At 41.2% G+C, this 26749-nt stretch overlaps 1 protein-coding gene across 2 annotated transcripts in view; it reads left to right on the top strand.

The window, feature by feature from the left end:
* Nucleotides 1-26749, top strand: part of LOC126293288 (plectin) — a 181218-nt gene that overhangs the window by 146039 nt on the left and 8430 nt on the right. For both annotated transcript variants that reach the window (XM_049986410.1, XM_049986409.1), the window contains exons 14-16: nucleotides 9667-9936; nucleotides 13932-14099; nucleotides 20999-21465. In XM_049986410.1, the coding sequence (XP_049842367.1) occupies nucleotides 9667-9936; nucleotides 13932-14099; nucleotides 20999-21465 (905 nt within the window). The remainder of the gene's footprint in view (nucleotides 1-9666; nucleotides 9937-13931; nucleotides 14100-20998; nucleotides 21466-26749) is intronic.

Genomic DNA, 26749 nt, shown 5'->3' with positions numbered 1-26749 from the left:
GGATCACCAATTTAGTATTAGAGGGCAGCGTGGACGGTAAAAATGGAAGAGGGAGACCAAAAGATGAATACACTAAGCAGATTCAGAAGGATGTAGGTTGAAGACCACAATAACAACAACTACATGCCAATTGGACAGAATTCTGCACAATATACCTCAGGATAGGTTTTAAGCGGTTTCCCTAAATTAGCTCTTCAGAAAAGTTAATAAACCTTCCGGTAAAGGAGACAGGCCTCTTCCCTGACCACAATGGACTTGTGCACCAACCTTTATCTACTTATGAAACAGCTAATCTGGAGCACTGTCAACAGGTCCCAATTGCAAGTTACTTATGTAATGACTTGCAGGAGAAACAAAAATATTATTTTCAGTATTTCAAACAGTTATTGGAGAATCTTAAAATTCTGTCATAATATACTCATTAGGAGCTGTAATCTTATGTTAAAGGTTTAAAAAAATAGATAAAGTATTATAGTTAGAAATGGTATATGTCGGGAGGCAGCGTAACTTATAGCATGATAATTACCCAGATTTTAATAAAGCAGTATTTGTGAATGAGAACACTTAGTGACTTCCAACAAACCTTACACATAATTTCAAACATTTTCCAAACTTTTTCACACTGATGACCACACAAAATGACAAAAGGGAAAAAGTTTATCACTTACTACGTTTTTGCTTTTCGTGAAGTAATACTTCAGCATCAGGCATGTTGTTTTAATTTATTTCTTCTTTACTACAAACTCTATTCCTAACATACACTCCTGGAAATTGAAATAAGAACACCGTGAATTCACTGTCCCAGGAAGGGGAAACTTTATTGACACATTCCTGGGGTCAGATACATCACATGATCACACTGACAGAACCACAGGCACATAGACACAGGCAACAGAGCATGCACAATGTCGGCACTAGTACAGTGTATATCCACCTTTTGCAGCGATGCAGGCTGCTATTCTCCCATGGAGACGATCGTAGAGATGCTGGATGTAGTCCTATGGAACGGCTTGCCATGCCATTTCCAACTGGCGCCTCAGTTGGACCAGCGTTCGTACTGGACGTGCAGACCGCGTGAGATGACGCTTCATCCAGTCCCAAACATGCTCAATGGGGGACAGATCTGGAGATCTTGCTGGCCAGGGTAGTTGACTTACACCTTCTAGAGCACGTTGGGTGGCACGGGATACATGCGGACGTGCATTGTCCTGTTGGAACAGCAAGTTCCCTTGCCGGTCTAGGAATGGTAGAACGATGGGTTCGATGACGGTTTGGATGTACCGTGCACTATTCAATGTCCCCTCGACGATCACCAGAGGTGTACGGCCAATGTAGGAGATCGCTCCCCACACCATGATGCCGGGTGTTGGCCCTGTGTGCCTCGGTCGTATGCAGTCCTGATTGTGGCGCTCACCTGCACGGCGCCAAACACGCATACGACCATCATTGGCACCAAGGCAGAAGCGACTCTCATCACTGAAGACGACACGTCTCCATTTGTCCCTCCATTCACTGGAGGCGGGCTGCACGATGTTGGGGCGTGAGCGGAAGATGGCCTAATGGTGTGCAGGACCGTAGCCCAGCTTCATGGAAACGGTTGCGAATGGTCCTCGCCGATACCCCAGGAGCAACAGTGTCCCTAATTTGCTGGGAAGTGGCGGTGCAGTCCCCTACGGCACTGCGTAGGATCCTACGGTCTTGGCGTGCATCCGTGCGTCGCTGCGGTCCGGTCCCAGGTCGACGGACACGTGCACCTTCCGCCGGCCACTGGCGACAACATCGATGTACTGTGGAGACCTCACGCCCCACGTGTTGAGCAATTCGGCGGTACGTCCACCCGGCCTCCCGCATGCCCACCATATGCCCTCGCTCAAAGTCCGTCAACTGCACATACGGTTCACGTCCACGCTGTCGCGGCATGCTACCAGTGTTAAAGACTGCGATGGAGCTCCGTATGCCACAGCAAACTGGCTGACACTGACGGCGGCAGTCCACAAATGCTGCGCAGCTAGCGCCATTCGACGGCCAACACCGCGGTTCTTGGTGTGTCCGCTGTGCCGTGCGTGTGATCATTGCTTGTACAGCCCTCTCGCAGTGTCCGGAGCAAGTATGGTGGGTCTGACACACCGGTGTCAATGTATTCTTTTTTCCATTTCCAGGAGTGTATTTCGCAGACTGTATCCATATATACCATTGAACATAACTGCAAAATTATATCATTGTATAGAATGTTGTTCAGGAGATACGTTGTCATAAAAATTGAGATGTATGAAAAACTAGCTTTTGTTTGAAATGGAGTGCAAATCATCCACACTAATCTCATCCAGGGTCTGATAAGAAAAACACTTAACGACTGCCAACAAATTTTAAATATAATTTTAAACCTTTCTAAACTTTTTGTTGTTTATACTCTTGACATCAAATATTTAACACATTGCCTCTTTTGTAATCAGATGTTTAAAGCTGTTTTCTACATGAGAGTCAGATTCTCTAAAGACTTGGGGATTAACTGTGTGACTTCACTAATACTTCTTTAATGGTATATATTAATATAAATTTTCATTGATGGTTCTATATGACTTCCTAATGTTGTGTTCCAGAATGATGGGTTATTTTATTTTGTTTCATTGTTTTACAATACAATGAGGGGAGCATTTCACAATGCTGCAATTGTTTCCAATCAGGCAATAGTCATCTTCTGACTGTCAATAGCTAAAAAGAGGAAACAAAAAATCATCATATAATCTGTAAAACTGCGCGTCTATAGATAAATGATTGATAAATACGTATGTAATGGCAAATGTTGCATGTGGTTCTCTGTTTCATTACCAATAATATTGAAGGCAAGAGTCAACATCTTACTTCTCGTAATGCGCCCCATATGAACTTTTTGTGTTCCTCATGTCCTGTCAAGGCTATAGCCAAATGGGGGCTCCAAGGGATCTAGACCCCATTTAACCTAAATGAAATTACACATGACCTAATTGCCATGTTGTGAAATTGAAAGATATTTTTATTTTCAATCACACGGTGAGAAAGGGATATGATCTATTGATAGACAAAGCCATCAACAGATTTAAGCCAGTGCTTGATTTGTCGTGATACACTGTAACAGTACCTCTGATAAAAGAGGTTAAAATAATGTTTTAAGACGACTAAATGTGACTAAAAGCAGCCCCACACCCACACCCCCATCTCCCCCACCCCTGCCCTCTTACACAAGGTCACAGTGTCGGGACCTCTTTTTTTTTTTTTTTACAAATAAAGCACTGATTTAAACTATCTATACAGCCATAGCACTATTGGCTGTTGCCCATCCCTATTTTAGCCGAGATCAATTGTTGGCCTGACTTGAACTCAGTTGTTGTTTTGTTAACCAGTTTATTTCTTACCTGCAGCTGAATTTAATGTATGTCTTGCAGTTTATTGTTTTTGTCCTAAGTGCTATTGTGATGGTTTATAATTATGGATAAGTTTGTTACAAGAAAGAAGAGGAAAACTGATTTTGATCCACCCACTATCATTATGTTTAATTAAAAATATGTGTACACTACTATAATAACCTAAGTATATATCTATAGCAGTTAATGTTAGCCCTGGAGTCATTATCTGAGGCTGGTAGAACTTTGGGGTTGCAATATATCAGTATTTCACAAGGCAGTGGAGCAGAAAATATTATTACAAATAACAGTACTTTAAAATCAATGCATAAAAATACACTTGGATTTGCTTGTGTTTCCCAAAAATCACACTGATCAGCAAAAATACTGCCCAACAATGGTCACACTTCTTTAACAAAAAATTGCTCAAAATTCTGTCTTTAATTACCAAAATGGCAAAATATTAACCAATCTGGTCATGCAGTTGATAATCTTCTCAGCTATGAAAATCAGTTTGATACAGAATGATAGGGAGGGATTTGTGGAGAGCAGAAGGTGTATATGACAACAGAACATCTGATGGTTTGATTTGATTCCAAAAGATTTTTTTCAGTGGGCTGTTCGATTTCATCTGACTCGAGTGTGCTTTGCATCCCTCTCGTAAGACTAAAGGAATTCTGTGCCCTATTAAATCCTAAACTATGCCTGCATTCAAGCATTAGCAGATGACCAAACATGCACAATTAAAAATAAAACATGCACCATCAGAACTCCATCGTTTGTTGTGATGCATTTTATTTTATTTTAAAACAATGTACAACCACCAGTTTTTTCGAATTCGCCATTGACTAGAGTAGCTTTGTTCATTGAACCAATGAGCTAGCAATCTATGGATTTGGGAGATGAGATGATTATAATTCATCTGCTGGCAACCTCAAAAATGATTTTCTGTGGTTTCCCATTTTCAGTTTTGGCAAGTGCTGGGGTTGTTCTCTCTGACTATAGGCCACAGACAGTGCCTTCCAAATTCTTTCTTGACAGATTCCAGTTCCCATAAAGATGCAGCTCCTCAGCTTAAATGAAAAGAGCTGCATTGAAGGCACGCCAAACATCCTTCAGTGACTCCCGACACCAGAAGCCATACAAAAATAAATAGTAATCCAAATTTTTCTTGTTTAGGTTAGTGTGCTTATCTGCTGGGACATTCTTCAATGCAGAAAATGGTATTTTTACATTTGCAAGAAGTGACAGACGTATACTTAAATGAGGAAACTTGGGAAAGTGTAAAGCTGAATAAATCCAGATTCTTTGCATTTTTGCCACAAAAAAATTGTTCAAACTTCTCTTCTATATCTACAAAGATACTCTGCAAGCCACAGTATGGTGTGTGGCAGAGGGGACCCTTGTCTTTTCCTTTCCTGTTCCACTTGCAAATAGAGGGAGGGAAAAAATTGTTTATGTGCCTCCATATCAGCCCTAATTTTCTGTTTCTTATCTTGTGGTCCTTACGTGCCTTGTATGTTGGTGGCAGTAGAATAGTTCGGCAGTCAGCTTAAAATGCTGGTTCTCTAAATTTTCACAATTTTCTTGAAAAGAATGTTGCCTTCCCCCCAGGGATTCCCATTTGAGTTTCCGACGCATCTCCATAACATATTTTTTGAACCTGTTGTTGTTGTTGTTGTTGTTGTTGTTGTTGTCTTCAGTCCTGAGACTGGTTTGATGCAGCTCTCCGTGCTACTCTGTCCTGTGCAAGCTTCTTCATCTCCCAGTACCCACTGCTACATCCTTCTGAATCTGCTTAGTGTATTCATCTCTTGGTCTCCCTCTACGATTGTTACCCTCCACGCTGCCCTCCAGTACTAAATTGGTGATCCCTTGATGCCTCAAAACATGTCCTACCAACCGATCCCTTCTTCTAGTCAAGTTGTGCCACAAACTTCTCTTCTCCCCAATCCTATTCAATACCTCCTCATTAGTTACGTGATCTATCCACCTTATCTTCAGCATTCTTCTGTAGCACCACAATTCGAAAGCTTCTATTCTCTTCTTGTCCAAACTATTTATCATCCATGTTTCACTTCCATACATGGCTACACTCCATACAAATACTTTCAGAAATGACTTCCTGACACTTAAATCTATACTCGATGTTAACAAGTTTCTCTTCTTCAGAAACACCTTCCTTGCCATTGCCAGTCTACATTTTATATCCTCTCTACTTCGACCATCATCAGTTACTTTGCTCCCCAAATAGCAAAACTCCTTTACTACTTTAAGTGTCTCATTTCGTAATCGAATTCCCTCAGCATCACCCGACTTAATTCGACTACATTCCATTATCCTCGTTTTGCTTTTGTTGATGTTCATCTTATATCCTCCTTTCAAGACACTGTCCATTCCATTCAGCTGCTCTTCCAGGACCTTTGCTGTCTCTGGCAGTATTTCAATGTCATCGACAAACCTCAAAGTTTTTACTTCTTCTCCATGGATTTTAATACCTACTCCGAATTTTTCTTTTGTTTCCTTTACTGCTTGCTCAATATACAGATTGAATAACATCGGGGAGAGGCTACAACCCTGTCTCACTCCCTTCCCAACCACTGCTTCCCTTTCATGTCCCTCTACTATTATAACTGCCATCTGGTTTCTGTACAAATTGTAAATAGCCTTTCGCAACCTGTATTTTACCCCTGCCTCCTTCAGAATTTGAAAGAGAGTATTCCAGTCAACAATGTCAAAAGCTTTTTCCAAGTCTACAAATGCTAGAAACGTAGGTTTGCCTTTTCTTAATCTTTCTTCTAAGATAAGTCGTAAGGTCAGTATTGCCTCACGGGTTCCAACATTTCTACGGAATCCAAACTGATCCTCCCTGAGGTCCACATCTACCAGTTTTTCCATTCGTCTGTAAAGAATTTGTGTTAGTATTTTGCAGCTGTGACTTATTAAACTGATAGTTGGGTAATTTTCACATCTGTCAGCACCTGCTTTCTTTGGGATTGGAATTATTATATTCTTCTTGAAATCTTAGGGTATTTCGCCTGTCTCATACTTCTTGCTCACCAGCTGGTAGAGTTTTGTCATGACTGGCTCTCCTAAGGCCGTCAGTAGTTCTAATGGAATGTTGTCTATTCCCAGGGCCTTGTTTCGACTCAGGTCTTTCAGTGCTCTGTCAACTCTTCACGCAGTATATTATCTCCCATTTTGTTTTCATCTACATCCTCTTCCATTTCCATAATATTGTCCTCAAGTACATCGCCCTTGTACAGACCCTCTATATACTCCTTCCACCTTTCTGCCTTCCCTTCTTTGCTTAGAACTGGGTTGCCATCTGAGTTCTTGATATTCATACAAGTGGTTCTCTTCTCTCCAAAGGTCTCTTTAATTTTACTGTAGGCAGTACCTATCTTACCCCTAGTGAGATAAGCATCTACATCCTTACATTTGTCCTCTAGCCATCCCTGCTTAGCCATTTTGCACTTCCTGTCGATCTCCTTCTGTTACTCAAGGATTTATAGCAGCCCTTATCTTTTTACCTACTTTATCCTCTGCTGCCTTCACTACTTCATCCCTCAGAGCTACCCATTCTTCTTCTACTGTGTTTCTTTCTCCCATTCCTGTCAATTGTTCCCTTATCCTCTCCTTGAAACTCTGCACAACCTCTGGTTCTTTCAGCTTATCCAGATCCCATGTCCTTAAATTTCCACCTTTTTGCAGTTTCTTCAGTTTTAATCTACTGGTCATAACCAATAAATTGTGGTCAGAGTCCTCATCTGCCCCTGGAAATGTCCTACAATTTAAAACCTGGTTCCTAAATCTCTGTCTTACCATTATATAATCTATCTGATACCTTTTAGTATCTCCAGGATTCTTCCATGTATACAACCTTCTTTTATGATTCTTGAACCAAGTGTTAGCTATGATTAAGTTATGCTCTGTGCAAAATTCAACCAGACGGCTTCCTCTTTCATTTCTTAGCCCCAAACCATATTCACCCACTATGTTTCCTTCTCTCCCTTTTCCTACTGACGAATTCCAGTCACCCATGACTATTAAATTTTCGTCTCCCTTCACTACCTGAATAATTTCTTTTATCTCATCATACATTTCATCAATTTCTTCATCATCTGCAGAGCTAGTTGGCATATAAACTTGTACTACTGTAATAGGCATGGGCTTTGTGTCTATCTTGGTCACAATAATGCGTTCACTATTCTATTTGTAGTAGCTTACCCACACTCCTATTTTTTTTATTCATTATTTAACCTACTCCTGAATTACCCCTATTTGATTTTGTATTTATAACCCTGTATTCACCTGACCAGAAGTCTTGTTCCTCCTGCCACCAAACTTCACTAATTCCCACTATATCTAACTTTAACCTATCCATTTCCATTTTCAAATTTACTAACCTACCTGCCCGATTAAGGGCTCTGACATTCCACGCTCCGATCCGTAGAATGCCAGTTTTCTTTCTCCTGATAACGACGTCCTCCCGAGTAGTCCCTGCCCGGAGGGGGCACAGCATGACTCTGAAATGCTTTGATGTCTTCCTTTATTCCAACCAGGTATTATTCCGAACACTCAATCACTACTCAAGGATAAGTTGCACCAGCATCCTATATGTGGTTTCCTTTATAGGTGAACCACTCTTTCCCAAAATTCTCTCACAAAAGTGAAGCTGACCATTCACCTTCCCTAACATAGTTCTCATAAGCTCGTCCCATCTCATATTGATTTGCAGTGTTATACCCAGATATTTTTTCCATGGCACTGTTGGTAACATTTACAGCATCCCAAAAAATACACATGAGACCATTCCTGATCACTTCCTAAGCTCAAATCCAGATTGAAAGACTATCAATCTCATGAAAGTATCTTACGATGTGGACATAGATTTTTGGCTTTTAGGCCAGGTTTGTGACAGTTTTGGGAAGAAGAAATCTGAATTTAACTGTTTCCTTTTAAAATTTAGTCCACTTAATAGCACGTCTTGAACAACTGAGGATTACATGATTTAGATCTACTAATTCTGAGGGGCGACTTTCACAATACAGAGAGGTTATAACTTTTATTCTATAGTGATGTGCAGGATAACACCAATATCCATTTCACATTCTTAATATTGATATTGTCATTATGAATCATCTATCTTTGAATAACATATTTTCTGACAATCCATTGTTGATTCCTTACAATGTTTTGTTCTTTTATGATCTGAGAGGTTTCTGAGAATCGGCAGGGGAGGGAGAGGTAAAATGGTCGCTCTAAGGAAATTGATAGAATCAACATATTATAAGGTATCGCACTATATGTTGTAAGTGGAAAAGTAAATAATATATAGGAACTATATGAGTTTTTCTGATGGCTTATGTATTGCTGGGTTTGCCTACCTGAGGGGAGGGGGGAGGGGGGGGGGAGGTAATGTGGCCAGTGCCTTCACAACAGCATCCCGTGTTTGTTGTTCTAATTTTTGGACATATTTTCCACATATTTTGATGCCCTAGAATCTGAAACAATACCAAGCAGCTGGAGCAGACAGTTTTCAATCACATTTTTGTATTATTCCAGTTATAACAGAACATATACTTCTATAAATAATATAAATTAATTAATTCAAAACTGATGCAAAGGGGCAAATGGTGGGTAGTAGCTTTTTATATGAGAGGATTTAGAAGACAGTCTGATTTGTAGTATTGTGGAAGATTTATGGAAGTAACAAACCCTTACTGGACCATTTTATCTGATAAGTTGTGGGCCACTTTTCCCAATCAGACTTCATGTCGGCATTAGTGGTTCACAATACAAACAATCAAAGTGAAAGAAATAACTAGGAACTGCATTTGTATGCCAAATGATGTTGTTTAAGTATCAACATGACAAAAAGTATTACTCTATACGTAAGTGAGGTAACAGGAATAATATAAATTACTTACATCACATAAGGTAACTGAAAATTAGGAAAGTTTCTGCTAAATTGAACAAGTTTCTACTCTCAAACTCACTGACAACAAGGATAGTTTATATTAAAATTAGTCTGACCACTACTTAGCAGATGACACTGCTCTTCAAGGCAATAAATAACCAATGGCCACTTTTCCCTTCCTGGCTACTTTACACCATCTTCCTCTATCAATCACCAAATGCATCTTTCATAACAGTTATTATAAAGTCTGTATAAGGTAGATTTACAAGGAAATGTATTCCTTCCATGATGTCTCTCTTTGGTAGTTGGTTAACAGATTCATTGTCTTTAATACCAGAATGTTTGTGTATATGTGTCTGGTAGGTGGTAGGACGGATGCGAGCACAGCACCGACAGCTGCACACTCACGAGACGCTGCTTCGTCATGAGCTCCAGCACAAGCGGGAGATGCTCCGCGAACTGCGGGACGAGCTGTCGCTGTGCCGCGAGACATGGCAGCGCGCCAGGCAGAAGAGCTCCCAGTCCGAGGTCGAGTGGCGCGCGCTGCGTTCCGAGTTCGCCGAGCGCCGCCGCCAGCGCGATGCCGGCTCTGCCGAGAGTGGCTGCTTCTCTGACAGCGGTGACGATACCAAGGTAACACAGCTGGATATAATTGTGATAAAAAAGCTTTATTAATTTGAATTTTCCATAAAAGAGAGAAATCAAACAGTTATAATTCTGTTGTACAATTTCTTATTTACATCTAAGAGCTATTCAAACAGGCCATTAAAATTGCAATGACAAGAAGAAATGCAGATGATAAACAGGTATTCGTTGGACAACTTAGAACTACTTAAACCTAACTAACCTAATGACATCACACACATCCATGCTCGAGGCAGGATTCAAACCTGCGACCATAGTGGTAACGTGGTTTCGGATTGAGCGCGAGACCACCGCGGCCGGCCATGTGATTACATTATCACGCAATTTCGGTGCATAGATCCTGAGAAATCAGTACTCAGAACAACCACCTCTGGCCTTGATATGCCTGGGCATTGAGTCAAACAGAGCTTGTAAGGCATGTTCAGGTACAGCTGCCCATGCAGCTTCAACATGATAACACAGTTCATCAAGAGTAATGACAGGTGTATTGTGATGAGCCAGTTGCTCGGCCACCATTCACCAGACGTTTTCAATCGGTGAGATATCTGGAAAACGTGCTGGCCAGGGCAGTGATCAAACATTTCCTGTAAGCAGAAAGTCCTGTACAGGACCTGCAACATGCGGTCATGCATTATCCTGCTGAAATGTAGGCTTTTGCAGGGATCGAATCAAGGGTAGAGCCACGGGTCATAACACGTCTGAAACGTAACGACCACTGTTCAAAGTGCCGTCAATGCGAACAAGAGGTGACCAAGACGTATAACCAATGGCACCCCATACCATCACACTGGGTGATACGTCAGTATGGCAATGACGAATACATGCTTCCAATGTGTGTTCCCGTGATGTTGCCAAACACGGATGCCACCATCATGATGCTGCAAACAGAACCTGGATTCATCCAAAAAAATGAAGTTTTGCCATTCGTGAACCCAGATTAGTCATTGAGTACACCACCGCAGGCGCTCCTGTCTGTGATACAGCATCAAGGGTGACCGCAGCCATTGTCTCTGAGCTGATAATCCATGCTGCTGCTGCAAATGTCATCGAACTGTTTGTGCAAATGGTTGTTGTTTTACAAACGTCCCCATCTGTTGACTCAGGGATATGAGACGTGACTGCACGATCCGTTACAGCCATGCGGATAAGATGCCTGTCATGTCGACTGCTATTGATACGAGGCCATTGGGATCCAGCACGGCGTTCCGTATTACCCTCCTGGCCACCGATTCCATATTCTGCTAACAGATCATTGGATCTCGACCAACGCTAGCAGCAATGTCACGTTACGATAAACCGCAATCGCGATAGGCTACAATCCAACCTGTATCAAAGTCGGAAACGTGATGGTATGCATTTCTCCTCCTCACACAAAGCATCACAGTAATGTTTCACCAGGCAATGCCAATGAACTGCTGTTTGTGTATGAGAAATCGGTTGGAAACTTTCCTCATGTCAGCACGTTGTATGTGTCGCCACCGGCACCAGCCTTGTGTAAATGCTCTGAAAAGCTAATCATTTGCATATCAGAGCATCTTCTTCCTGTAGGTGAAATTTCGCATCTGTAGTGCTTCATCTTTGTGGTGTAGTAATTTTAATGGCCAGTAGTGTAATACAGCATAAAGAAAATGTTGTGCTAGAAAAACTTAAAAACAAATTATGTTTTATATTAAAAGAAAATGTTCTTGTGGGTACATAATGTACACTGCTATAATCAGCTATTTGTATAGTCCTGTCAGATTAATAAGACCACCTGTCAGAACCATGAATAACCACCACATACAATTCAGACACACAGGAAATTGACAAGGTTGTAGAAGCTACTGATAGAGACACAGAGCCTGCCAACTCCAGTGTCATGGGTACTGGCCCTAGGTTTCGTGGCTGAGGTTGTGTGGCACAACCATCCTGGTCAAATTTGTCCCGCAGATTATTGATTGAGTTTAAATCTGGAGATTTTAGTGGCCAGGGGAGTACAGTAATCTCATCCTGGTTCCCTTTGAACTACACATATACACTGCTAGCTGTGTGACAAGTTGCATTGTCCTGCTGGTGGATGCCGTCGTGCCAAGGAAAAACAAACTGCATGTTGGGGTGAACGGTGTCCCCAAGGGTAGATGCATACTTCTGTTGATCTACTGTGTTTTTCACAATGATGATATCACCCAGGGATACCACAAAAACATACCCCAGTCCATAATGCTACCTCATCCGACCTGGACCCTTACGACTATTGTTGTACCGTCCTCCACACCAACAACCATTTGTCTGATGGAGCTAAGACATGATTCATCTGGAAAGACCATCTGTTGTTGATGTGTGAATCCCAGCTGTTGTTGCTGATGAACAAAGTCAGCACGGGTGCATGAACCAGGTACCTGCTTCGGAGGCTACTACACAGCAACTTCGGTGAACATTTCTTGAGGACACACTGTTGGTAGCCCCTCGGTTCATCTATGAGGTCAGCTGCTCTGCAGGTGTTGTTCACCCCTGCCATTCGTGGCTTCTGGTGTGCCACAGTTGCCTCAGCACTGGTTTTGGGTAGCACCATATTGTCATATCACATAACTAATGAGGAGGTATTGAATAGAATTGGGGAGAAGAGGAGTTTGTGGCACAACTTGATTAGAAGAAGGGATCGGTTGGTAGGACATGTTCTGAGGCATCAAGGGATCACCAATTTAGCATTGGAGGGCAGCGTGGAGGGTAAAAATCGTAGAGGGAGACCAAGAGATGAATACACTAAGCAGATTCAGAAGGATGTAGGCTGCAGTAGGTACTGGGAGATGAAGAAGCTTGCACAGGATAGAGTAGCATGGAGAGCTGCATCAAACCAGTCTCAGGACTGAAGACCACAACAACAACAACATATTGCCATGCACGATTAGGAATGCTTCCACCCTCGGCCAGAAAGCCAATAATTGTGTCCTTTTGGATGTCAAATTTATTGCATTATTACAACGACTGCACTGTTTCCTGTGTTCCTCTGAAACACTTTATACCTGGCTAGTATATTGTCTTTGCTATTAAATTCTTATGTAATGTAAATAATTTAAAGGATAAAATAATAATGGTTAAACTGTGCATCAACATTTATATGGTGTTGTAATTCAGTGCATTTCAGTTCAATGGAAGATTTTTTTTAAAAAAAAGAATAGTGGAGCAATTAAGTCATTTCATTATTATGCTGAAGATTGTGGGTTTGAATCCTAGTAAGCAAAATATAATTTTTTTCATCTTTATTGAAATGACAGTGCTCATTACTTTTATTCAGTTAATTGATTTAAATTTTTTGTTTAATTTCTAATCCTTTGAACATCATTTTAAACACTGTACTACAATTGTAATTTGCTTTAATTCTTCCTCATTTTATTCTTCTTTCATTTGAAATCTTTGAACATGTATATTGTATACAGGATGGTCCATTGATCGTGACCGGGCCAAATATCTCATGAAATGTGTCAAACAAAAAAACTACAAAGAATGAAGCTTGTCTAGCTTGAAGGGGTAAAACCACTTGGCACTATGGCTGGCCCACTAGATGGCGCTGACATAGGTCAAATGGATATCAAATGCGTTTTTAAAAAAATAGGAACCCCCATTTTTTATTACATATTTGTGTAGTACGTAAAGAAATATGAATGTTTTAGTTGGACCACTTTTTTGTTTGATGCTTATTTCGTGAGATATTTGCCCAGTCACTATCAGTGGACCCCTCTGTGTACTACATACACCACATATGGGACAACCATGTGAAAAATGAGCAAATTTTTTTTTTGATCTGTTGGGTGTACGCTTCCTTTGTCTGTTTATCTTAATTCTGAGAAGGAAGGGGATTGTCCCTGAGATGAGTGTCAGCTGTGAATCAGAGCTGTGTGCCACAGACCATGCACACAGTACTAGAACCATCTCATACAGCTGAGGCAGTCCTCATTTCAGACTACACAGCCAGCACTAAGTAGCAAACCTGGTGTGATTTGCAGGAGACGCCATCCGGAGGTAGCTGCTCGCCTGTGGCTGAGGAGTGCTCACCACTGGAGGTAGAAGTGGGGGTGGAGGAAGAAGACACTGAGGACCCCAGCAGCGGCCCCACCCACAGCGAGGGGGATGGTGACGATGACGACCCTGACAGCTGTGCCACCGTCTCCATGGTAGGCACCACCTGCCCCTCACATCTCTCTGTCACAGAACTGTCTCCTCTCAGCTGTCCTGAAACTATGGTCCTCACAATCTCATTCACACATTGTCTGCCCCAGTTTCCACTATAAAAATAACCTCTATTGGCACAGAGACTGAGAGATGAAAACTCACTTACACTATTGGTCATTAAAATTGTTATACCAAGAAGAAATGCAGATGATAAACAGGTATTCATTGAACAAATATATTATACTAGAGCTGACATGTGATTACATTTTCACACAATTTGTGTGCATAGATCCTGATACCCAGAACAACCACCACTGGCCATAATAACGGCCTCGATATGCCTGGGCATTGAGTCAAACAGTGCTTGGATGGTGTGTACATGTACAGCTGCCCATGCAGCTTCAACACGATATCACAGTTCATCAAGAGTAGTGACCAGCGTATTGTGATGAGCCAGTTGCTCGGCCACCATTCACCAGACGTTTTCAACTGGTGAGAGATCTGGAGAATGTGCTGGCCAGGGCAGCAGTCGAACATTTTCTGTATCCAGAAAGGCCCGTACAGGATCTGCAACATGAGGCCGTGCATTATCCTGCTGAAATGTAGGGTTTTGCAGGGATCGAATGAAGGGTAGAACCACAGGTCGTAACACTTCTGAAATTTAATGTCCACCTTTCAAAGTGCCATCAATGTGAACAAGAGGTGACCAAGACGTGTAACCAATGGCACCCCATACCATCACACCAGGTGATAGGCCAGTATGGCGATGATGAATACATGCTTCCAATGTGCGTTCACCGCGATGATGCCAAACGTGGATGCGACCATAATGATGCTGTAAACAGAACCTGGATTCATCTGAAACAATGACATTTTGCCATTCATGCACCCAGGTTCGTTGTCAAGTACACCATCGCAGGCACTCCTGTCTGTGATGCAGCGTCAAGTGTAACTGCAGCCATGGTGTCTGAGCTGATAGTCCATGTTGCTGCAAACATTGCCAGACTGTTTGTGCAGATGGTTGTTGTCTTGCAAACATTCCCATCTGTTGACTCAGTGATCGAGACGTGGCTGCTCGATCTGTTACAGCCATGTGGATAAGATGCCTGTCATCTCGACTGGTAGTGATACGAGGCCATTGGGATCGAGCACGGTGTTCCCTATTACCCTCCTGAACCCACCAATTCCATATTCTGCTAACAGTCACTGGATCTCGACCAACGCGAGCAGCAATGTCGCGATACGATAATCCGCAATCGTGATAGGCTACAATCTGACCTTTATCAAAGTCGGAAACGTGATGGTACACATTTCTCCTCCTTACACAAGGCACCACAACAATGTTTCACCAGGCAACGCTGGTCAAATGCTGATTGTGTATGAGAAATAGGTTGGAAAGTTTCCTCATGTCAGCACGTTGAAGGTGTCGCCACCGGCACCAACCTTGTGTGAATGTTCTGAAAAGCTAATCATTTGCATGTCACAGCATCTTCTTCCTGTCAGTTGAATTTCACGTCTGTAGCATGTCATCTTCCTGGTGTAGCAATTTTAATGGCCAGTAGTGTATTTTCTTTAGTTTCACTCTGCTCTCATGAGCAGCCCTCTTTTGCCCTTGTGATCATGAATGCAAATGTCATGTAGCATCCGAAAGATTGACTGGGAACTGTCCAGATTTGTGACTGCTCAGTTAGAAGGAAGGAACTAGGCTTTGAGTATAGTGTGCAGTCAATGACTGCATCACTGGAGATATAGCACATATTCTGACTGAGGCATCCTAGTATTGTCTGTCCCTGTTAGCTGAGTGGTCAGCACCACAGTACGTCAATCCTAAGGGCCCGGGTTTGATTCCCGGCTGGGTCAGAGATTTTCTCTGCTCAGGGACTGGGTGTTGTGTTGTTCTAATCATCATCATTTCATCCCCATCAACGCGCAAGTCACTGAAGTGACGTCAAATCGAAAGACTTGCACCCGTAGAATGGTCTACCCGGCGGGAGGCCATAGTCACATGACATTTACATTTATCCTAGTATTCATCTCAACTGACTGACAGAAACTGTGGAAGATTTTGAGAGAAACTGTGGAAGACCTCAATGTATGGATGGGGTTGGGGGTTCTGGATCCTGCTGCTGCAGTATGCAACTCCAGTGTCTTAACTATCCCACCAGTTCACACAGCATGGTTAACTGTCACCTACAGCTCAATGAGATTGGTCAGATCTGCAACTCATTCTGTGATGTCTCTCATTTACGTCTACATAACTCCCATGCAATTTACACTTAAGTGCTGGCAGAGAATTCACCGAACCACCTTCAGACTATTTCTGTACTGTGACACACTTAAGCAATGCATGGGAAAAATGATCATTGAAACCTTTCTGTTTGTGTTCCCATTTGTCTGATTTTATTATGATAATCATATCTTCCTACATAGGAAGGTGTCAACAAAACATTTTTGCACTTAAAGGAGAAAATTGGTGATTGAAATAATTAATGGAAAATCTCATATAAAGATGTGAAACAAATACTAACAAAGAGATAGAGGGGCTGGCCAGTACTTACCTCTGCTCAGTACAGCTGATAGATACACAAAAAACAACCGAAAATTTGTGTTCCTAGCTTTTGGAATAAACATTTATTCCAAAAGCTCTACTCTGAGAACAGCTCTCTACTGAGAACAGCATGACAATGTATTCAACTTCTAGTTTCAATATATAAGTTAAAATCCATCCAAAATATATATCTTTATTCACATAGAAAACATAATATTTTAAGATGAGATGAGTATTTTATTCCGAAAGCTAGGAACTTAAATTTTCGGTTGTTTTTTGTGTATGTATCGGCTGTACTGAGCTGAGGTAAGTACTGGCCAGCTCCTCTATCTCTTTGTTAGTATTTGTTTCACAAAGTTGGTGATTGGAATTTTGAGAAAAGATCTTGCCACAACAAAAATGCCTTTTTTTTTTTTTTAAATGATTTCCACCCCAGCTTATGTATTATATCTGTGAATGTCACAGATGTGCTCAGCAGCATGGAGATCAGGTGACTTGGGGACAGTGGAAGAGCAGCTGTTTCTGTAAAACTTACAACAGTCCATTCCAACACAATTGAGGACCCCTAGGGTGGTGTCTGCCTTATATCCTGTGGGCAAACAAACAGATATTGTGATGGGGAAGTAGTTTGTATACTTACATTTACATGTAGTCTGAAAACAGCTTTGAAATACATGGCAGAAGGTAGTTCTCGTTATACCACATATTAAGATTTCTTTCCATTACATTCAAATATATGTCGTATGAATGACTGCTTAGATGGTTCCTGCATCATTAGCCTGCAAGATATGATGGGAGTCTTAGCAGGAACCCCATATCAGCCAATGCACACATCCTGCACATGAGAATGCCTTCTTAAACAGTTACCTGATGAAGAGCAAGATGACTCATATGGGTTTTGATGAGCTCGCACCTCATTTTTGTCACATGCTGATATGGCTGTGACTTATGTGCTCAGGAGGCTTTTTACATGCTTTAAGAGTTGATTGCTCCTGTACTGGTGAGCATGTAATGGTTAAACCATTGACCATGTGATAGCATGCCAATGAATTTTGGAAGCAAGGCTGTCAGTTCCAAATACTGTTGAATCAAAAGGGAGGAACATATACAACTCTACTGAGAACAGCATGACAACGTATTCAACTTCTAGTTTCAATGTATAAGTTAAAATCCATCCAAAATATCTATCTTTATTCACATAGAAAACATAATATTTTAAGATGAGATGAGTATTTTTGAAACACACTGTATTATGTCCTTAAGGTACAGTATTTTGCCACAAAAGTTTATATTTGTAAAGGATATTAGTAGTCCAAAATGGTGTAGTAAAGGATCTGTAGTATTAGGGGATGTAAAGAACACAGTGGTTATGGCACAGGGATACATGATCATGTCTGCATGTAGTTGACAAATTCTGTACCTAAGTTCTCTAGTGTTAGATCTCTCTCTGGATGATGAGATAAACATGAGAACTGGCAAAGTGGCTAACACTTCCAGGATGCTCCACACTAGAGTTCAAGACAACAAATACCTCACGGTACCACAAAAATAATTGTTTATCAAGTATGTAAGCTGAGCAACCTCTTTTATGGAGCCAAGATTTGGGCATCATATGCTAAATGAGACTATAAGTCCAATATCTTTCATCTGTGTTGCTTATGAAATGTTCCAGGTGTAATGTGGAGGGACTGTGTGTAGGATGAGGTGATTCTGAATACTGAAAAGGTATTATCAGTCTCAATCAATTCTGGCTATAGCTCAGGCACTTACAATGTATGGACAACTCCTGTCTTTCCCAATGTATGATACTTAGTGAGATAGGACTTGCCAAGAGACTGCCTGGAGAATCTGAACTGCTCTTTAAACACTACACCAAGCATGACAGGATCAAGACCCTTGGACAATGTGTCTAATAGTATATTTTAAATACGACAGTATACCATCTTACGCACTGTATAACATTAAAACACTTGATAATGGCATTTTTAAGCCAAAATCATGATCATGTAAATGTAACACTGCGAATAAAAACCAGTCTAATGGCAGTACTGACTTTAAAGAAATATACTATGACTGTGGCCCCACATTATGAAAAAATCCTTGACATCCATTTGCTGTAGAATTTTAGAACATATTCTGAGTTCAAACATAATGAGGTATCTCAAGCTAAATGCTCTCATCCATGTCAACCAGAATGGATTCTGATAATATCAGTCATGTGGAAATCAACATGTGCTTTTTTGGCATGAAATGGTGAAGGCCTTGGGTTGAGATAGTTGAGTAGATGCAGTACTTCTTGACTTCTGGAAAACATTTGACTCAGTACTATACGTACAATTATTACTTAAGGTACAATAATATTGTTGATCACATGAAATTTGTGACTGAATTGAGTGTTTCTTCAAAGGAAGGACACTACATATTATCTTGGATGGATAGTCATTGACAGATATACAAGTAACTTCAGGTGTGCACCAGAGAAGTGCTTTGGGACCCTTGCTGTTGCTGTTGTATGTTAATCCTCAGTATTTTGTAGATGATACAAATATTTATAATGAAGTTCCGCCTGAAAAAGCTGCACAAATATTCAATCAGATCTTGTTAAGATTTCAAAGTTGTGCAGTGACAGGCAACTTACTTTCAGTGTTCAGAAATGTAAAATTGTACACTGAACAAAAGAAGTAATATGCTATTATTACAGTAGCAATGAGTCGCAAATGGAATTGGTCAAGTCATACAAAGACCTGTGTGTTCAACTTTGTAGGGTAACAAATTTAATGATCACAAAGATCCTCTGTAGGTAAATAAGGTGACTGACTTTAGTTCATTCATCTACAAAGGAGATAGTTTATATTCATGTGACCCATCCTAGAATATTGATGAAGTGTGTTGAAACTGTATAAAGTAGGAATAGGTAATATGGAATATATACAAAGGAGGACAGCTTGAGTGGACATAGATTTATTTATATAATAATTTGTTATGTCAGGTTCATCTAATTACAATGGACATTCACTTTACTGGCTTCAGCAAATTATTGCCACCATCTGATGTGATATAAATCCACATCAATATTATGGTGGGGTAACAAAACCAGTTATGTGCATGCTGAACACTATGAAAACAATATAAAATATTCCAGAAATATGCGATTGATACTTGACAATATATCAATTCTCCTCTCTCTCTCTCTCTCTCTCTCTCTCTCTCTCTCTCTCTCTCTCTCTCTCTCTCTCCATTTTTTTTATTTATTTGTATTTGTATTTTTTTATTTATTTTTTATTTTTACCACTGGAGATCATCCTGAAGATGCTGAAATAACTCAACTGGGAAACTGGGAGACACTTGAAAACAGACATAAACTACCCCATGAAGGTTTACTTACTCTTGTATGGTTTCCATATGTGTTGTAAATACAAGGTCAAACAAACTAAAGTGTGTACAGACACATTTAACCAATCATTCTTCCCACACTGCAAACATGAATGGATGAGACAAAGCTCTAATAACTTGTACAATGGGGAGTGTCCTCTTCCATGTGCTTTATTATTATTTGCTGAGTATAGATGTAGATATAGAAATTGACTATATGCTCCATTATCACTGTCATCTTGACAGAGGGAAGCACGTATATGCATTGTTGTTTTTGTTGTTGTGATCTTTAGTCCTGAGACTGGTTTCTGCAGCTCTCCATGCTACTCTATCCTGTGCAAACTTCTTCATCTCCCAGTACCCACTGTGGCCTACATCCTTCTGAATCTGCTTAGTGTATTCATCTTTTGGTCTCCCTCTTCCATTTTTACCCTCCACGCTACCCTCCAATACTAAATTGGTGATCCCTTGATGTCACAACATGTGCTACCAACCGATCCCTTCTTCTAGTCAAGTTGTGCCACAAGCTCCTCTTCTCCCCAATTCTGTTCAATATCTCCTCATTAGTTATGTGATCCACCCATCTAATCTTCAGCATTCTTCTATAGCACCACATTTCGAAAGCTTCTATTCTCTTCTTGTCCAAATTATTTATCATCCACGTTTAACTTCCATACATGGCTACACTGCATACAAATACTTTCAGAAATGACTTCCTGCCATTTAAATCTATACTCAATGTTAACAAATTTCTCTTCTTCAGTAATGCTTTCCTTGCCATTGCCAGTCTACATTTTATATCCTCTCTACTTCGACCATCATCAGTTATTTTGTTCCCCGAATAGCAAGACTCCTTTACTACTTTAAGTGTCTCATTTCCTAATCTAATTCCCTCAGCATCGTCCGACCTAATTCTTCTACATTCCATTATCCTCGTATATGCATACCATTGTAATAAACAAACACTTGTCATCTGCACAGGTGAAGAAGCTAAAGGAACAGCTGGCATGGTTCAGCCGCAGCTTGGAGTCGGTAGCCAGGGACGATGAGGAGGCCCTGCACTCCATCTTCTCGCTGCCCCCCATCACCATCCCAGAGGCAGTGTACCGCAAGCTCGGCTGGGTCGATCACAGTGGTGGCTGTGGTGACGGAGTTGTGGACTGCCAGGTGGGAGGAGGGGTTGAGTCAGAAGTGGGGTCACCTGAGGAACAAGAAGAGCGAGATATGCCCACGTGTGCTGCCGACACAGTGGAAACACAGAGAGAGGAGGTGGCAGTGGGCTCCGGGGACGAGTCGGCGGCATCCGAGGTGACGGCAGGGGTGGAAGTGGACACGGAGGCAGAAGTGGAGGCGCAGCGTCGCAAGAGGCGTGAAGGTGCCTACCGAAGGCTGGCAGCCTGCCTGGAGGCTCCGGCTGCTGTCCTGGAAGATGACTACCTCCTGACCAGGTAATGACGAGCACCGGGAGAAAATTACCCGACTCCTACAGGGAAAAGAAACTCTGCAATCGGGCCTTTTTAAGTGTACCATTGTCTTAGCCAGAGGCAGTGCATCCTTCTTCTGCTTTTCATTCTCTTTGACTGCAACATACTTTTTGATACTGAACCACACTTTTTATGTGTAAGACCTTAACTTTTCCAGGCGAATTGAATGTTCAAATAACTTACAGGTTTGCTGCCGGTGACGTCGTCGACCACCGCTGATATTTTGACAGGAGCGCACCCTGCCTTTCTCGAGGCACAAATGCAAGGAGGAAGCAATGTGCAAGGGGATTAGTACCTCAGTTCACAGAGGAGAAACTAGGAAGGTACCACACACAGAACAAGTAACCACAGAGTCAACACACAACCAAAGAAAACATCAGAAATATCGACAGTGGCTATTAATCAACAGGTGAAGTAGCACTAATTTTGTCCATCTGTTTTTTGATGAATCTGGCTCTGTCTCTCATAAAAAACAGAGGGACAGAATTAGTGCTACTTCACCTGTTGATTAATAGCCACTATCGATATTTCTGATGTTGGTTTTCTTTGGTTGTGTGTTGACTCTGCAGTTACTTGTTCTGTGCGTGGTATCTTCCTTGTTTCTCCTCTGTGAACCGAGGTATTAAATTCCCTTGCACATTGCTTCCTCCTTGCATTTGTGCCTTGAGAATGGCAGGGTGTGCTCCTGTCGAAATATTGGCGGTGGTCGACGACGTCACCCGGCAGCAAAAAATCACACTTCCTATGTGTATGTTGGCAGCAGTGCTCCAAATTAGGACACTTAATGAAAGTGTGGACATAGGAGACCACTGTACATCTTTAGTAATGCGTCTTCATTTACTTTGTTGTTGGGAATTTTTTTTGACTCATCAGTCTTATGACTGGTTTGATAATGACTGCCATGAATTTCTCTCCTTTACCAGCGCCTTCATTGCAGAGTAGCACTTGCACCCTACGTCCTCATTTGTTTGTTGGTCATATTACAGTATATATCTTTCCCTACAGTTTTTACCCTCTATGGCTCCCTCTGGTACCATGGAAGCTATTGCCTGATGTCTTATCACATATCATGTCCCTTCTTTTGATCACTGTTTTTCATATGGTCCTTTTTTATCTTATTTTGCATAAAGCCATTCATCATCTTATTTGTCCACTGAATTTTCATCATCCTTCTGTAGAACTGCATTTCAAATGCTTCAATTACATTCTCTTCAAATATTCCCCCAGTTCATAATTCACTGCCATACATACCTTCTCAGAAATATCTTTCTCAAATTAAGAACCGTGTCTGATACCAGTTGACTTCTTTTAGTCAGACATTCCCTCTTTGGAAGTGTGAATCTGTTTTTTATGTCCTCCTTGCTTCACATATCATCTGTTATTTTGAAACTCCTGGCAGATTAAAACTGTGTGAGCGACTGAGACTCGAACTCGGGACCTTTGCCTTTCGCGGGCAAGTGCTCTACCATCTGAGCTACAGAAGTATGACTCACACCTGGTACTCACAGCTTTACTTCTGCCACTACCTTGTCTCCTACCTTCCAAACTTTACAGAAGCTCTCCTGCAAACCTTGCAGAAGTAGCACTCCTGAAAGAAAGGATACTGTGGAGACATGACTTAGCCACAGCCTGTGGGATGTTTCCAGAATGATATTTTCACTCTGCAGTGGAGTGTGTGCTGATATGAAACTTCCTGGCAGATTAAAACTGTGTGCCCAACTGAGACTCGGTTGGGCACACAGTTTTAATCGAGTCTCGGTCGGGCACACAGTTTTAATTCGAGTCTTGGTCGGGTACACAGTTTTAATTCGAGTCTCGGCCGGGCACACAGTTTTAATCGAGTCTCGGTCAGGCACACAGTTTTAATCTACCAGGAAGTTTTGTATCAGCACACACTCTGCTACAGAGTGAAAATCTCATTCTGGAAACATCCCACAGGCTGTGGCTAAGCCATGTCTCCGCAGTATCCTTTCTTTCAGGAGTGATAGTTCTGCAAGGTTCGCAGGAGAGCTTCTGTAAAGTTTGGAAGGTAGGAGACGAGGTACTGGCAGAAGTAAAGCTGTGAGTACCGGGCGTGAGTCGTGCTTCGGTAGCTCAGATGGTCGAGCACTTGCCCGCAAAAGGCAAAGATCTCGAGTTCGAGTCTCGGTCGGGCACACAGTTTTAATCTGCCAGGAAGTTTCATATCAGCACACACTCCACTGCAGAGTGAAAATCTCATTCTGATCTGTTATTTTGTTTCCAAAGTGGGTGAATTCCTTCACTTCATCTGCTTTGTAATAAGCAATTTTGATGTTAAGGTTATTGCCAATCTTATTTCAGGTACTTATTACTTTTGTCTTTCTTCAGTTTACTCTCAATCCGTGTTCTGTATTCAATAGACTTTCATTCAACAGATCCTGCATTTCTTTTTCACTTTCACAGAGGACAGTAATGTCATCATTGATATCCATCCACACTGAAATTTAATCCCATTCTTGAACCTTTCTTTTTTTCTGTCATTGCATCTTCAATGTGTAGACTGATTAGTAGGAGCAAAAGACATCATTTCTGTCTTGCAGCATTTTTGACCCCAAACTTCATTCTCAGTTCCTTATTCTTGTTTTTCACTCTTGGTTCTTTTACATACTGTATATCATGCATCTCTCCCTAAACCTTACTCCTATTTTCTCATGATTTTGATCATCATACATCATTTTACATTGTCAGATACTATTTTCAGATCAACACATCCAATGAATGTGTCTTGATTTTTCTAAATTCTTGTTTCCATTATTAGTCACAATATACGAGCTGCCTCTCTGATACCATTACCTTTCCAGAAGTCAAACTGATTGTCATCTAACAGAACCTAATTTTTTTTCCTTTCCTCTGCATATTAAGCTTGTTCAGGAAGTCTGATCCATAAGTCATTAAGCTCACTATGCAGTATTTCTTGCGCTTATCTGCCCTTTCTGTCTTCAGGATTGTGTGGATGATATTTTTCCAAAAGTTTGGTGGATGTCTCCAGACTCTCATATTCCACGCACAATTGAAGAGTTGCTTGCTCGCCACCTCCCGTAATGATTTCAGAAATTCTAAAGTAATGTTATCTATCCCTTCTGCATTATTTCATCCCAAATCTTCCAAAGCTCTATTAAACTCTCACTCTATGCTGCATCCACTATGTCTTCTATATGAACACCCATTTCTTCTTCAGTGACATGGTCAAACAAGTCTTCAAATCTCAGAGAGGTATTCAGTGAACTCTTTCCACCATCTGCTCTCTCCTCTGTGCTTAACACTGGAACTCCTGTTGATCTCTTAATGATGATGTCCTCACTTTTAATTTCAGTGAAAGTTGTTTCCACTTTTCTATATGCTAAATCAATCCTTCCAATGACCATTATTGTTCCAGTTTCTTCACATCTTTCTTGCAGCCATTTCACCTTCACTTTCCTGCACTTCCTATTCATTTCATTTCTACGTGATTTTTATTTCTGTATTCTTGAATTTCCATGAACATTTTTGTGCTTCCTTCTTTTTTTTGATCAATTGAAGTATTTCTTCTGTTATCCAACATTTCCTGTCAGTTACCTTCCTTGTACCTATGTTTTCTTTCCAACTTCTGTGACTGCCCTTTTTAGAGATTCCCATTCCTCTTCAAGTGAACTGCTTATTGTGGTATATATTACTGCATTATCAATAGCCATAGAGAACTACACAAAAACATCTCATCACTCCTTAGTAGTTCAGTATTGCACTTCTTATATCTGCTCCTGGGTACACCTTGCAATACAATATCTGATTAGGAATAAGTCTGAGCTAATTTCTGGACATAAATTACCTTTGTGGTGTCCACCTGCTTAGCTTGGTGGTAACATGCTCTCCTCCCATGCAGCAGGCTCGGGTTCGATTCCTGGCTGGGTTGGAGATTTTCTCCACTCGTGGAATGGGTGTAGTGTTGTCCTCATCGTCATTTTCACCCTCATCACCAGTGTGCAAGTTGCTCAATGTGGCACCAATTGCAATAAGACTTGCACTTGGCGGCCAAACTTCCCCGGCTAGGGCCACCTGGCCAACAGCGGCACACTTTCATTTCATTTTTCCCATCTTTGTGGTCTCTGTTCTCAACTTTAAGGTTGATATTTTTTGCTGGCATCGGCCTGAATGTACATTGTTTTTCTTCCATTTGTGAACAAATTTTTTACTACTAAACACTGGGTTGCATTATCTATGGGCAGATTATGGAGCCACTATTTCTCATTTGAGTAGCTCTTCAATTAGCATCACATGGCTGAATGTACCCCATTCCAGTCCTCCCACCGAGACAAAATTGCTTGTAGTTTCGGCAATTGAACTGACCATGGTCACAAACTGTATTTTTCACTTTCACCATTATCATAATGCCGCAGAAGCTAATACACAATTACCTGGTCAGATCTGGAGCACAACACTGATATTTTCACTTCTTCATGTCACCAGTATCCGTATCAATAACTGACACAGTGACAGAAATTTCACAAGTTTCCCTGTTGTATTTACAATTGGTCACCAGTCACAGAATGACAACTATTTGTTTTCTGCTTTAACCAATTGGTCATCAGTATCTTCTTTCATGCAACTTTTCTACTTTAGTAAAGACTGAGCTGGTGAAACAAGCAATAGGTCCCTGTCTGGAAGTGAGTGTCAGATATATTTTATCATCACAAATCTAAGTTAAAATTCTATGTTCAGATAGAATGAGTGAATTAGTTCAAAATTTCTGCATAAATATTTCATAGAGTAGCAACAGTTGGAGCACTCCTTTTACTAACAGCTTCAAGTGATTACTACTGTAGTATATGGTTCTTATAGCTAAATTTTAATTACATATGTACTAACACACATAGGTTTTACTTCAGTTGCCCCATTAAAATTGTGCAAGTTGAGGCTTTACAGTGACATAAACAAATTGTTCAGGAAACTTCCTGGCAGTTTAAAACTGCGTGCCAGACCTTTGTCTTTCATGGGCAAGCATTCTAGACTTGAAAGTTTTGTAGGAGAGCGTCTGTGGAGTTTGAGAGGTAGGAGACAAGGTACTGGCGGAAATAAAGCTGTGAGGATCATTAATGAGTCATGCTCGGGTTGCTCAGTCAGTGAGCACTTGCCTGCAAAAGGCAAAGATACAGAGTTTGAGTCTCGTGTCCGGCACAAAGTTTTAATCTGCCAGGAAGTTTCAGCACACGTATTGTTCACTTGGCTCCGCACTATTATCTGCCATATCTCT

This window comes from Schistocerca gregaria, chromosome 10 (genome assembly GCF_023897955.1).
Source record: "Schistocerca gregaria isolate iqSchGreg1 chromosome 10, iqSchGreg1.2, whole genome shotgun sequence".
NCBI classification, from domain to species: domain Eukaryota; kingdom Metazoa; phylum Arthropoda; class Insecta; order Orthoptera; family Acrididae; genus Schistocerca; species Schistocerca gregaria.
The sequence above is the reverse complement of the archived record's forward strand: the minus strand, read 5'-3'. Positions and strand labels throughout refer to the sequence as shown.